Raw genomic sequence first — 15,069 nt, 5'->3', positions numbered from 1 at the left:
GTATTGCTGCAAGCTAGTTTGCCAGGAGTTCAATTCCTTCGATCCTGACCAGCTCAAGGTTGACTCAGCCTTCCATTCTTCTGAGGTCAGTAAAATGAAGACCCAGATTGTTGGGGTCAATATACTGACTCTATAAACCGCTTAGAAAAGGCTGTAAAGCACTGTGAAGTGGTATATAAGTCTAAGTGCTATTGCTATTGCTGTAAAGAAATGCAAGCTAAAGCAAGGACCTCCAAAATCAGAGTTCTAAAAAGTCCACCATAGCATAGAAGGCCCACCTTTAAGATTAACTGCCTGACCCTCGGACTAACATCACTTAAAGGACTTCAGTAGAAATATAAAAGGCTGGGTTCACACATACCAGGAGAGCATTTCAAACTATGGACCAGTTAATCTAGAGACAGAAAACGCAATGGGACATTTTGCCATAACAAAAAATAACAAACAAAATGTGCCAACAATGTTCCAGATGTTATGCATTTCATTTCTAAAAAAGTTACTAAGCTAGGATTGAAGAGGAAATTGTAAACTGGATGAGCATTCACACACACACACACACACACACACACACACACACACAAATACTTTGTTTTTCTCCCAAACAGGTTACAACTAAAGTACAATTCACAAGTATCTTTTCATCTAGCCATCATATATTTTAAAAGTATTTTCTTTTAAGTTTCCTAAAATAGTTAACAAATTAAGGAACAGAAACCAATTTAAAGTTAAAAACATGTTTACACAAACTGATTAAAACATAAGAAAAAAAATTAGCATTTAACAAAAAGGAGGAGATCATCACAGCTGAAGTTTCTATCGGGATTTTTGACTGCCTCAAAAAAGGGCAATCATCTGTTACTACATAAAGTTTTGTCATTTTTATTTTAAGAATAGAACAGAAAACAGAACCTAAAATATGAGAGAGAGTGGGGGGAAATGGAGAAAGAAAGAATATATGAATGAGAATGAATTGACCATTGGTTTACCTGAAAGGTCCTTTTCTGTGCACTGTTGGAGAGTCCAAGCAATGGGTTAAATTAGCCTGGTTGCCCTGGGACTGAGGAATCTTTTTCCTTGGCCACGCATCCTGGTGCCTCGTGACGCCAGATTTTTGACGATCTCTGGATCCAGTGAAGGTCGTAGGTTTGTTGATGCTGAGAGAAAAGTCCGATGGTAACTGATGGTACCGAATCCCTGGGCGAAAAACCCCCGGGGTGGGTTGGACTCTCCTGCAGTGCACAGAAAAGGACCCTTCAGGTAAGCCAATGGTCATTTTCCTGTGCACTGCTTGGAGAGTCCAAGCAATGGGACATACCCAAGTTACATATCACTAGGGTGGGAAGAAGGTCTGTCCAGGATTCTGCCATGGAAACAACCCCTTGGAGAACCCGCCTGTCGAACGATGCTTCGGCCGATGCAAAAATGTCCAGTTTATAGTGTCTGACAAAGGGCAATGGAGATGACCCTGTAGCCGCTCTGCAGAAGTCATCTATGGTAGCCTGGGTTGCCCAGGCCACAGTGGTAGTGGCACTCCTTGTGGAATGAGCGGTGACGTTCCGAGGAGCAGTCCTGGACTGATGCTCATAAGCAGTCACAATGCATGCTCTCAGCCACCTGCCGATAGTAGCAGAGGATACCTTCTTACCCATGGACCCTGGCTGGAACAACAGGAAGAAGGGCTCTGATCTGCAGAAATCTGCTGTCCATTTTATGTATCTTCACAGAGCCCGTCTGACATCCAGCGTGTGCCAGACTCATTACCTTGGATGCCTGGGGTGCGGGCAAAAGTTCGGTAATATGAGCTATTGCGCCCTATGGAACCAGGTGATGATCTTTGGGATGAAGGCAGGGTCCAGGCGCAGGGCAACCCTATCGGGATGGATGATATAAAGGTCCTCGTGGACCGATAGGCCTCCCATATGCTCAGATATGAGCCTTGCAGATGTTATTGACAAGGAAAACTGTTTTGAGTTAGGTGTCGAAGGGAGGCAGTACTCAATGGCTCGAAGGGAGCTGAAGTGAGAGCCTAAAGGACCACAGATAGTTGCCAAGTCGGGTATCGGTGGACCACCGAAGGGCGTAAATTGAAAGCGCCCTTAAGGAAGCACCTAACCCTCGGGATCCTGCTGAGAAGCTGGGCTGAGGTCCCCAACCAAACGTGGATAAGGTAGCTACCTGGTGACAGAGGGTGTAAGGAGCGAGTTCCTTGTCAAGGCCCTCCTGAAGAAAATCCAATACACGGGGAACCAGTGCTGTGACTGGATCAATTTGGAGGTTATCACACCACTTGGCAAAGCTGGACCATGTGGAATCGTAAATTCTGGTCATCAAAGGATGTCTGGATGGTACGTATCACCTCTTGCAACAGGCCGTCCCTCCTCAGGAGGTCTCCCTCAAGTGCCAGATGGCCAAGTGGAATCACTGGGGGCACGGATGAACTATGGCCCCCTGGCTGAGGGAGACCTGACCCTGGGGAATTTGCCATGGGGTGGACACGAACAAGCTGACAAGATTGGCTAACCAAAAAGCAGGCGTTTAAGTCCACTCCCTATTTCAGTAGGCAATCCTTTCGTTCCAATGATTCCTCCCCCTCCCCCTCCTCTGCCCCAAGATCATATAATCAATCCTTCAATCGCTCCCAGGACAGACAGTCCTTTTGGGATAGGGGTAGGCAGATCCAACCGCAGGGGGGAGGCTTCTCACAGACCCTTCCACAAATCCAAGTGACCACCAACAGTCACCTCCCATCGGGGACAGCTTCAGCTGTTCACCTCCCAATGGGAGCAGACCACAGAAGAACTGAAGAAAGAAACTTAATTGGAATGAAAAAGGAAAATAATCAGAATAAAAGGGAAAAGAAAAAGGAGAGTCCAAGCCTAGGAATAAATTTAAAGCTAGAGCTTTAAGGACTAAAGCTGAATTAGTCCCTGACCGGGCCAGACTGAGGAAAAAATCTGGCATCACGAGGTACCAGGAGGCATGGCCAAGAAAAAAGATTCCTCAGTCCCAGGACAACCAGACTAATAGCAATAGCAGTTAGACTTACATACCGCTTCATAGGGCTTTCAGCCCTCTCTAAGCAGTTTACAGAGTCAGCATATTGCCCCCAACAACAATCCGGGTCCTCATTGTACCCACCTCGGAAGGATGGAAGGCTGAGTCAACCTTGAGCCGGTGAGATTTGAACAGCCGAACTGCAGAACTGCAATCAGCTGAAGTAGCCTGCAGTGCTGCACTCTAACCACTGCACCACCTCGGCTTTTTAATTTAACCCATTGCTTGGACTCTCCAAGCAGTGCACAGGAAAATACAATCATTTTAAATTACTGAAATGTTCAGGAAAAAGAAATGAAGTAGAAGTTACCCATCTGCATTCCAGGAGCTTATTAGTGTAAAGATCTTCCTCTTTGCTATTTCTTTCATGGACCACCCCTCAAAAAAGGCAAAAATACTGAAGATTTCAGAAAACAAAATTATCCTTGGACTTATTGGGATGGTTCTTTGTCTACAGAGAGCATCCTACAATGGGTATCTCCCTCCTAATAGCCCTGGAGGCAAAGCTAGAAAAATGTGCTGTTTTCATACAATGGAGCCAGGAAATTCTATAGTGGGGCATACCAAAGCTATCCCTAAGGGGGGGAATCTTACAATCATAAGGCCCCCTAATCCCCACTGAGAACTATTTTCTGTAATACTCTCCCTGGCTGGATGGAACCTGCTGCCCAAAAGTTAAATTTATATGGTTTATAAAGGAGTATACGGAGGACTACCGTAGTTGCTATCTGCCAGAGACATTTAAGTGGGAGGGCAGCTAATGTGGTTGTCCTAGTCAAAAGTGCCAGAGGTTTTTTGTGGGGTGGCCTTATTTGGAGTTTCATATGTTAATTTGATGCAAACCCTGATCCACCTGGAGATTATGATTGATAAGGCTGTGAAGCCTAGGTAGGGATATCAGAGGGAAGAAGGGTGGATCCCTGGTGAAAAACAACAACACTTTAGTTATGAAGGGTCTAACACAGAATGGTGGTGTCCAGCTGGATGATGCTGAACGCTTTCTTTGCGGAGAGCGCCCATGATTTCTAACGTCCACTTGACAGGGCTCTGGCTACTAGAAACAGTAGTTTGTAAGTCAGATGCTCTAAGATAGGGGTGTCAAAGTCAAGGCCCAGGGGCCAAGTCCAGCCTGTGGGATACTTATATCTGGCCCATGGGGCTGCCCTGGAAACAGCGAAGGACTGGCCCGCAGTGCTTCTGCCAGCGAAAACAGGCTCCTGAGCTCCATTTTCAGCTGCCACGACCTCCTACAACTCTCTGCCAGTGAAAACGGAGCAGGGTTGCAGGAATCCATAGCAGCTAATAACAGAGCTTGGGAACCTGTTTTCACTGGCAGAGTACTTGGGCCACCATAGGGGCCCCCAACAGGAGTGAAGCTGAGCTGGCCATGCCTCCTGGCCACAAACCCCTGCTCGCCCCCGAGGTCAAACACAACCCTGATGTGGCCCTCAATTAAATTGAGTTTGACACCCCTATTCTAAGATTAACCTGTCTAAAATTTCAAACAAGTCTTAAATTAGGGTTTGAAGTATTAGCTGAAGATCCCATAACAGATACCAGTAGATAGTGAGTCATTGAATAGGGAGATCGCAGGAAGATCCTGACAGGAAATAACTGCCTTGATTCCCACTACTGAATCCTAGGAGGGGGCTGAGACTTGTCCATTGAGGGTGCTTGGTTGGAGTCCCTTGCTGAGGCTTTTCTATAGTGGTAGAAACTGAGGTGAAATTTCTTTTCCTTGGCCCAGCTGCAGAATCTCAACACTGTTGATGCTTTTCTCCCTTTTGGTCCATGTGAATTGTTATCTCAAATGTGGTGTTTTGGGGAATCTATAATAGTTTGTAGAGTTTTGCTACAGTGCCCTTGGCTGACAAGATAGCCACACTCAATCTCCAGACATAGACAGTCTTCAACTTATAACAATATGTAGTTGTTTTTAGTCCTCCGGAGGCCGTTTTTAGTTCTCTGGAGGCTTCCGTTTTGCCCATAGGACCAGGTTTTTGCGCTCCAGAGGCTTCAGGGAAGCTCCTGAAGCCTCCGGAGGGCCTCGGGGGGGGGGGCTCTTTTCACCCTCCCCAGGCTCCTATAAAGTCTCTGGAGCCTGGGGAAGGTGAAAGATGGCTTTAAAAAAGGCTGAAATCAGCTGGCAGCACATGCATGTGCACTGGCCAGCTGACAGGGCAATGCCTCACGTGCCCTGACAAATGGCTCCATGTGCCACCTGTGGCATGCGTGCCATAGGTTCGCCATCCCGGACCTAGGGTCTCAAAGACTTTCCTAAGACACTGGCACCTCCAAAACAAAGAGCCTGCTCAATCTGTAAGCTTTCCCCTTCATCCAAGGATACTATATATACTGTATGTTACGTAGAATCACAGGCTTTGACAAACAGGGCTGGATACAAGCTACAGAAGAGGATGGAGATGATTGGGACCACTTTGAAAAAGCAGTTAAGAACACATCAAGATGAATAGCAATTAACATGTGTTGAAAATGGTAAAATATTCTAGGACTTCTAGGACTTGACTCAGGAAAGACTGATTGAGACTCAGGAATATCAATAAGATTTTGTAAAAGAGCCAATCAGAAAACAGCATTTTGGCAATCTGGAGTCTTCTGAGTATGGAAGCCTAAAATTTGGGGCTAAGTTCAGAGGGTCCCCATCATTGGTTTCCCATGAGATGAGCCTACACCTCTGCTATATTCATTTGAATCTTTAGTTGAATAGGATATAATAGGTTGATGCAAGTCTATCAGGCCACCTCAACTGGAAGAACTCTTTTAGAGTGGTGGTCAGAATCTGGATGTTTACCCTGAATCCATTCATATCTAGCATTTAATCCATATCAGCCTAGATAGACCTAATCAACCATCCTTTCTCTTTCCTTTAAAAACAATGCAATGCTCAAGACAGGAACAGCTGTTTGTGTGGTGTATTCCTTGTGTATTCAAAGCTTTGCAGTGGAAGAATCTAGCAACAAGATTTCTTCTTTGGTCCAAAGAAGAAGAGGAAAGCATCTTTCTTCCTTTCCTTTTAAGCTTCCACACATCGCCCGCTAAACTGTCAAGTCAAATCTTTATCATATCACACTATGGACTATGTGCTGTTTATAAGATAACCATCTGATTACTCAGTTAATATTCTGGATGACTGAATAATGCAATGTAGTGTTAAGCATCCCGCCACTGTTATTGTGGCTACTTATACAAGACAGAAAACAAAAATGCAACTAGGAAGATGGGAGAAGTTTTTTTTAAAAAAATCTGTTTAAATTAGTAAACACATTATACTTGTCACTGAAGCAAGGCTGCATTCTCGGTTAATCATAATGGGGGGGGGAGGGAGAGAGAGCACAAAACAGAGGGTTATATAATAGTTCCTTTGTACTAAGATTCAGAAGACAGGGCTATTTCCCTCTGTGACACCAACTGAATTTTTCATTTTCTCTACAACTATCCAAATTGCCTATGCTACAAAAAGCACATCCAATAGTAACTGAATATGCTATTGTTGTCTGTTCCAATACAGAGCCAAAATATATTATAAGATAAATGAGCATCATTAGTTTAAATTCTTTTATTAGTTTAGATGTCAGTACGGTTGATAATAAAAACAATCTTTTCTAGTTATGTACATGTGCTACAGGGATGCCATATGATTGTAATAGCCTTTTGGTTGTTTCCGATATGTTTTTCATGTATGATAATGTTATTATGCAGGAAACAGACTGCCTAATATAACATAGTCTAAATAGATAGCAACACAACTTTTATCAAAAAACTCTTTATCGCTCAACACAAGCTATGAAAAGGACAACACAGCCATACATCAAAACATCACAGAAACAACCAACAGTGTATTACAACTACATGGAATCACTGTAGCACACAAACCAACTCAATTCCTTCAAAGTATCTTAAATAAACCAAGAGACCAAAAAAATCTACAATATGAAATGTAATAGCCACAGTGTAGGACAGACATGCAAAAGATTAATGCCTCCACAAACACCAACTAGCAGGCAGATGACACAAGAAAAAAAATTCCTTGATATCACAACAGATGGACAGACTCAACTATAATTTCAACTGGGAGAGTGCAAGCATCCGAGACCAAGCTAAATCCAAAATTCCTATGGAATTCCTGGAAGTTTAGTATTCAGAAAAATCACCATCTGTAGGCACATAGAGATAAAGTACATTTACAAGCCATTCATAAGAGACAATAAAAAAGCTACAAAGGAAACAAAAAGACCAGAAAACATCTTCTCCAGCAGCCAACATCAGATAAGCAGGGATTAACATCAGACAAATAATTATCAAGCAAAAAACAATACCCCAATCAAGGAACTACCATGAAGAAAACCACACTACCACCAAAATTTATTCCATAACCATCTGCCCTTAACCTGGTCTTCCAAGCATGGGATAGTTATGATAATAAAAGTATTTAAGGAAGATTTATGAAAGGAAGATTGTTATATGATTCCCTAACTCCAGAATTAACATAGGAATTTAACTTAGACTGAATATAAATATCAGAAGTTCCTAGGAATAATTTAGAACACTTACAAAAGAATCAAAAATCTGAGGACAAATTTCATCAAATCTTATCAGTAGCTTAGCTGAGTAAGCATGAAAATGTGGATTCAACAGTGTCTGTAGAACTAAATGTTGCTCAAGGAGCATATCTTTTCCTAAAACAGCTTTTTAGATTAAAAACAAAAACAGACTATGTATTGTTATGTGTATTGTTATACTATTGTTATACAATTGAATGTCCTCCATGCATATTATCCCACCATTTTCAAAATTCCCAGTTAGCATGGTCAACCACTGTTTGGCTAAGAACGTAATTTAGCGTATTTAGAAGGTATCAGGTTGAGAGAGTTGCTATATGTTCTCAAATTGGTAGACATGGTTTTTCCCCCCAGCAATTTTCTTTAGATGTTCAGAACAGAAATGATTTAAGATATTTTCGGGTCCTCAATGCAGCCAGCCTAAATGCTACAATAGGAGTAAAATCTTGGTCGCCTGGTATAAAAATAGGTTGTAAGCATCAGCCAAGCAGCTCAGATTAACATACCTGCCATATTTTGTGTAATCTTCCAGAAGAATCTTACACTTTCATAGATTAGCAAGAGACACAATTCATAGTTTTCAATCTGAATGCAAAAAGTAGCTGCCAGGCAGCCAATGTTTTTTCTCACTGTGTCAGAAGTTCTAATGTATTTTAAATTATTGCCAAAATAGCATTTTAAAAGTTTACTTTCTTGACCGTTTGTACTTACTGGGAAATTATACAATCCTGGCACATTCACAGAACCCACAAAGGTTTTTACAATTAAGGTTTACAAAACATACAGTGCAGTTTGTGGCTTGTAAACAGATATAGAAAACATAGCAGTATACAATGCCAAATAAAATGGCAATGCTAAGGAATACTCAAACTACTAAGCAACTGCACTTATTTCAAAAGCTAGCACAATAACACTTAAGATTTTTCAATTCTTCAACAACACATGGAATAAGAACAGTGAGACGTATATATTGGTTTCACAGATATTTAAAATGCATAGCCTTATGGAGATTTTTCCCAGAACACACAGACATACCAATTGCCTGAACATTAACTACTATTCTTTTCTCCATATTTCTAGCATGTATCTCATTAGATTTTTATAAATGTCATATGCATTTCAACCTCAAAACTCATTGTCTGGGTTTGAGTGCAAATTAAGAATTTTCAGCACACTAGGTGGATGAATCCAAAAAATGGAAAGGCTAAAAATGCTTTCATTGAGATCGACTATAAGAAGAATGTTGCAAGTATGTTGTGCTGTACTTATTGCTTATTGTTCAGTAAATTAGGAAGGTGTCTGCCCAGTCACTTCTGAATATTATCTGTCTATTGTGGGCTTAAAATAAGTTATCTCCCATTGCCCTGGCAACATAATCTTGGATATCTCCATTAAGATTATCCTTCTTACTCTCTACAGAAATATATAGAAGAAAAACTAATCTCTCCCCATCTGTACCTCTGGAAAAGTAACTCTAGAGGATCTAAAAATTAGGTAACTCGACAACTAAATAGTTTGCTTAGGCAACTTTCAAGAGATCTTGTACATAGGAATAGTAATCCACTATTAGATAGCCATCCATCTGTCTACCATATTCCAAGGCAGACTGTTCCATTGTTGAACAGTTCTTACTGTTAGGAAATTGTTTCTGATATCTGATATCTTGTAATTTAATCCCACTATTTAGAAAACAATGAACAAATTAACCCTTTCTCCTACATATCAGTCCTTCAGAGAGCTGAAAATATCTATCTATCTATCTATCTATCTCTAAAAAATTATTTGCCACCCATCTCACTCCAGGCAGCTAACAACATAAAAACTTTGAAAAACATTAAAATCATCCATTACTAAACCACAGCAAATAAAAACATTAACGGATAAACTCAAGGAGACAAGATGGCGAAGAAGAGGCCAGACACGCAGGGGAGGGAGTTCAATTTTAATTAATACAATCACCTTTAGTATGAAGCTCTCCCCACCGAGGCTCCAGCCATCTGGCAGAGCTAGGTCTTAAGACTTTTTTAACACATCAGGAGGGTGGGAGCCCATCTCACCTCAGGGCATAAGATTTTCCAGAATTTCAAAAAGATCAGTGCTCACGACTGAAAATTCCAAAAATTGTAGTTCATTTGAAGGATATTTGGCCAAAGACACTAGTTTTGACCAGAGGTGGGTGGCAAAGATTTTTACTACTGTTTCGGGTACACCCACATGCAATGCTTCTGTGCATGTGCAGAAGCATCTGGGAGGGTGGGCGGAGCCTCCTGCCACCACTACTACCAGTTTGGCCAAACGGGACCGAACCAGGAGCAACCAATGATACTGCTAGATCAAAATAAAAATATAAAATTTCCAGTTTTTTTTAACCTTTGTTTTTAGCATAATTTGGAGAAATTTAATGCATTATATACAATGAAATGTAAAAACTGTTTTTACAATGGTTACCCAGTGAATATAAAACAATAGTCTCTTTTCATATCTATGCACATTCTAAGATGGGTAAAATAGAACTAATTATAAAGATTTCAGAACTCTTGCTTGCAACAATGATGTATTTCATCTCTATTTAGCTCTATTTGTGACTCTCAAAATAAACTTACAACATCAAGGGAAGTTCCTTCCAACATCCAAACCTTTAGACTTGCTCTGTCTAGGTAATCAACATCACAAGTTCCTTGTTTCTATCTAATCTCCACTGGAATAATGCATTGCTGCTTATTCCAAAGCACTTTCAGAATTTTGAACCTGTCATATTTTTAGAAGACAAGAACAGAACCACTAAACAATTGATTACAAATGTGATCAAGATCGCTCACAGACAACACACTGATTCCTTCTTTATTCATTCATGAAAATGTCAGAGGAATTATAATGATCTTGGTAGATAATTTACAGAAATGGTTTGATAAAGATTCTCCATGAAACAAACACAATCTAGATAAAATTAAAATTCTATTTTTCCCAACTTTTCAACAAAAAATTTAAAAAGGATTCAGATTCCTCTCCCAATCTTTCTGATCCTTCTTAAAATCATTAATTCTCTCAATTTTTATTTATGAGAAACTTTACATGATATATTTTGAATGCATAACAATGTGCCTTAAAAGCATTTCAACTATTCTAAAGGAGAAAATACTTGGTAGATTTTTTTTGCAGATTTTATCCAGAACTTCTAATTTTCTCACTGGGAATAAAAACCTTCCTGCCTTGCAAAATATTTATATAGTTATAATACACTTCTCCAGTTCCCCATTGCAATTAAATAAATAAATATAGAATGCAGTTTAGGACAACATTATTTGCAAAATAGAAGTATTTTGAAACGAATCAATATGGTTACGGTTTTTCAAGCAATAGACGCCAAACAGTAACATTGGTACTTCCATCAACATAAATTTCCAAAAAGTAATGTTCTATATTTTCAACAGAAAGGATTTAAGAAAGCAAGACTGAAAGAGCTCAATAAGCTGGGAGCTAAATTCAGATTTTCAGTAGCTCTCGATACTGCATAGGTGGTTTAGTAGAACGTTTGGATATTTTGATTTTTAAAAGTAAAATAAATTTTAAAAGTGTTCCTTACACTCTGCAATAAATGATCTCTACTCCCTCGACATCAGTTTTGATATCAGATTTTTAGAAGAGAAACATCCCCAATAGGACTTTCTGAATAGTAATTTTAAGGAGATAGCACTAACACTAAAACTATTCTTGAAAGATAGTGTTAGCAGCTGCCATTGTATAAGTAACAAAACTAAAAGTATTAATTTTGGTAAAAGTACAGGGCCTCTTTCTATTGCAATAATTCACAAAACCATCAAGGCCCTTGTGTAAGTCAGTCTGAGTATGTTAAACTCTCAAGAGCCAAATATGAATTTTCCAAAACATAGTAAAAGTTACAGTCCTTATTATTAGGCCTAAAATGTTTTGTTTTGGTTTTTTTTTTTGCAACGTAACAGGCATTATGCAAAAAAAAAAATCTTGTCTCTCATTTCTGATATGAATTTGTGTAAATCTGTGCAAGAATCTAATACGTCCATCCATATATAGTCTATTATGTAACGTGCTTACATTTGGACAACCATTCAGCTGTGTGGCTCAAAACCTCCTTAATTTATTAAAAACAAACGTAATTAACGCGGGAAGTCTCAAACAACAATTTTCTTATAAAACAAGCCTTCTCAAAAAAAACCTGGAATCCCCTTCATGTATTGGATTTCAACTCCCAGAATTCCCAGCCAATATGGCATTGTCAATTACAGGGGCGGAAGGCATCACCAGCCCGCAAAAGGTTGCTACGAAAGATCCACCGAGCACCGGCAAACCCTTCCACCGCCCTCCAGCGTAAGCTTTGCACACCCCGAACAGAAAGTCTGCAAATGGAGTAGTGCACATATTTCCCTCTCTCCCCCCTCCGCCCACATCGGGAGCCTTAAAAGGCGGTCTTCCTATCGGACCACGAGCGCCGCCCGCCCTTTAACTACATCCATTGGCCTACCCAGATAGGATCGCTCTACAGAGGAAACAGAGGGCGGGGGGGTTGATCCAAAAGCGACCTGGGGAGGGGGAGGAGGGGAGGGCGGGGGTGTCGGAATTTCGCGGGGTCGCCCCGACAACGCCTCGCCTCCCCCCCCCAAAAAAAATTACGTGGGAGAGCCCGTTACCTTTCATTCAATCAGAAAGACGCACCGTAACCGGAGAGACGCGCCCCGCCGCTGCTGGAAAGCCGCTTTAATTCATTCTCCACAGCTGAGGCCGACGCAAAGACCTCCCCAAGCGCGCGCCGCGTCCTACCGCTGCCTTCACACACACCCCCACGCGGACAGGAGAGGTGGGCGTGCGTGGAAGGGGGGGGCAAACACCAACCAGGCGGGGAAGGGGCGTGAAAGCCCCAAGCGCGCACTTTTGGCCCTTTCCTGGAAAGGTCGGAGGCGCGCCGGGCGTAGTCCTATTGGAAGAGAGCGACAGAGGAGAGCGGCGCTCCCGATGTAACAGGCGCGCACCTCCGGCGCTCGCAGCCTACCTGCCCCAGAAGCAGACTAGCCCGGAGCCTTGGGAGGGGCGGGCGTAAGCGCGCGTAAAAATACGGAGGGAGAGGCACGTCCCCCGTGCCCCCCCCGCCCACCACCTGGCTTGTCTCGAGGACTGGCGCAGCCGCCCCCCTGCCAGTGAGGGGACCGAAACTCTGGCGTGACGGTGCCGAGTCGGGGATTTCTACCACAGGGGCTGTTCCGCCTCCCCGCGTGCCTGGGAGACCCAACGCCCTGCCAGCCTCGGAGTCGTCCTGGCTCCCCAGAAGAGGAGGGGGAAAGAGGAGGAGGAGGAGACTGGTACGCCTCGGCTAGGCGCATCCGCAGGTTATCATCAAAGCTGGCTTCTTCCAACGGCCCCTAATGCACTAACCACTCGCCAAGCCGCTTTCCGCTCGCTCTGCAAAGAAAAGTGCAGCTGGAGAGGGGCTGCCCCGGTTTAAAGTCCACCTAGGCTCTCCTCCGCCTCCTCCTGCTACCCTGGCGGCTTCTGCCAGGCAGGCGCCTGATCTGATCACCGCCGTCCCTCCCCTTCTGCTCTCCCTCTCCGCTCTCTCTTTTCCGTGCCTGACGCATTCATTCTGCAGCGTCTGGAGCCTTCAGAGGTGCCCGCTTCGGCATCTCCTGCCGCTTCCCTCTTCGCCGCATCTCCCAGCCGGCCGGGAGCCAGCCGCCGCTACAAACAAAAGAAAATTATGGGCGCAGATCACCAGATCTGATGGCCCCCAATCAAGGACAGCTTTTGGAAGGCTTGCAAAGATAATAACGGCCAGGCGATTGATTATAAATGCAAATGTAAAGGGAAAGATGGCATGATCAACCTGCCTGGCGCCAAATATATTTGTTTGTATTTCAATTGGAAGCTCTTTTTTTTGCCCCCCACCACCCTGATGTGCTGCTTGCAGTGTTCTTTCAAGCAATGGCTGCAACTGTTCCAGAGAACAATACTGGGTAACTGATTGGTGACAGGATAGTGCAGGGCCATGCAATAACCAAAGCCAAGTGATGGAGATAGAAAAGGTCACAGACATTTTGGAAGGGTAGCATTGCCTTTGATTTCATTCTGGTAGAGAAAACAGCAATGCCATTAACAAAGCAGTGTAAATAAAAATGTGGCAGGTATGATTAGAATGAAGATTAACATGTTTGACTGAAAAGAGGAGATTTGGCCCACTGAGAATGGATCTTTTTGCTGTCAATCAATTGAAAAGCATCAGGGTAGCTTCTGAAAAATGTTAATACTCCTGAAAGGAAAAACAAACAGCAGGTGCTACCGTAGCATTAATAGCTAAGTGTTTAACCATAACATTCATATACATAGAATTACTCAAGATGTATTCTTCATATTTTTTATTCAGATAAAAAATCAAACTGTCAAGACTCCTGGAATATAGATTTAATCTTTTTTGTGTATGTGTAAAATCTAAAGAATATCAAGATGAAAAAAGCAAATCAAGAAAAATTTGGGAATATGCCTATTTATGCTTGTATTCATACAAATGTGATCTTAAGAATATAAGCATGCTATATATTCCATGTTTATATCCAGAACATTTTTATAGGTAATTATTTATTTATGTTCCTTTAAAAAAAGATTTAAAATATAGATCCTTTGCTATTACATTATTTTTTTGCCAAAACACTTGGGGCAGAAGAATTTTCCATTCTGATTCAAAGAAAGAGGTTCTTGCATTTTCTAGAATTTTTCAGTTATAGATCTAAATAACCAGCAATGGGAATTTCTTTTATTGCAACAGTGAAAGTCTTACATTTAGGGGTAGGGTGTTTGTTTGCTTATTTGAATGTAGATTTTTAATTATGTTTAATAAAACAAAAATTCTATGAAGAGGTACCGACATTAATTTTGGGTTATAAGGTGCTAAAAGTAACTATTGACATGAAACTATCAGTCTATTCAACAGTATTTATAACAACTAAAATCTCTACTGTATTCTGTGCCTGCTTGTTATTGAAGTTTGGTAGAAACAGGGAAGCTACAGTAGCTTCCTGGTTCTCCAAACATTTTGTTTATTCATTTTTTCTATATATAACAATACAATACAATAACATTATGACCGTACTACAGTGATCAATGGCCATATGCTCTAATAAGCAGAGGATCTCAGCCTCAGTTATAATCAGAAAGGTTGCTTACAATATGCATGTGTAGATGCCTATTTTCTATTTTAAAGGCATATTTTATCTTCATATATGAAATTCATAAATTAAAACAATTTGAGCTTACCAGCTTTATTTGCATGTTTGTGGATTTACCTGATTCTGAGAAAAGTGCCAATTTTTGTCATAATGCATATTCCAAAAATACCCAGAAGCATTCTTAGAAAATAAAACTGAGTACTTTTAGTAGTGAGTAATTGGAAGTATGCCCGTCTATCCAAGTTAAA

General features: G+C 41.5%; 1 protein-coding gene across 3 annotated transcripts in view; it reads right to left on the bottom strand.

Moving 5' to 3' along the window:
- FAM169A (family with sequence similarity 169 member A) overlaps positions 1 to 14,774 on the bottom strand; it is a 35,759-nt gene extending 20,985 nt beyond the window's left edge. For 2 of the 3 annotated variants that reach the window (XM_087715647.1, XM_087715648.1), the window contains exon 1: positions 12,299 to 14,774. In XM_087715647.1, the coding sequence (XP_087571773.1) occupies positions 12,299 to 12,305 (7 nt within the window). In that variant the 5' untranslated portion in view covers positions 12,306 to 14,774. The remainder of the gene's footprint in view (positions 1 to 12,298) is intronic. The other variant, XM_087715649.1, reaches the window with a different exon arrangement.
- Between the last annotated feature and the right edge of the window lie 295 nt (positions 14,775 to 15,069).

The sequence above is a fragment of the Thamnophis sirtalis genome, unplaced genomic scaffold, assembly GCF_051295495.1.
Source record: "Thamnophis sirtalis isolate CommonGarterSnake01/CBP01778 unplaced genomic scaffold, rThaSir2_p1.2 scaffold_5, whole genome shotgun sequence".
NCBI classification, from domain to species: Eukaryota; Metazoa; Chordata; class Lepidosauria; order Squamata; family Natricidae; genus Thamnophis; species Thamnophis sirtalis.
The sequence above is the reverse complement of the archived record's forward strand: the minus strand, read 5'-3'. Positions and strand labels throughout refer to the sequence as shown.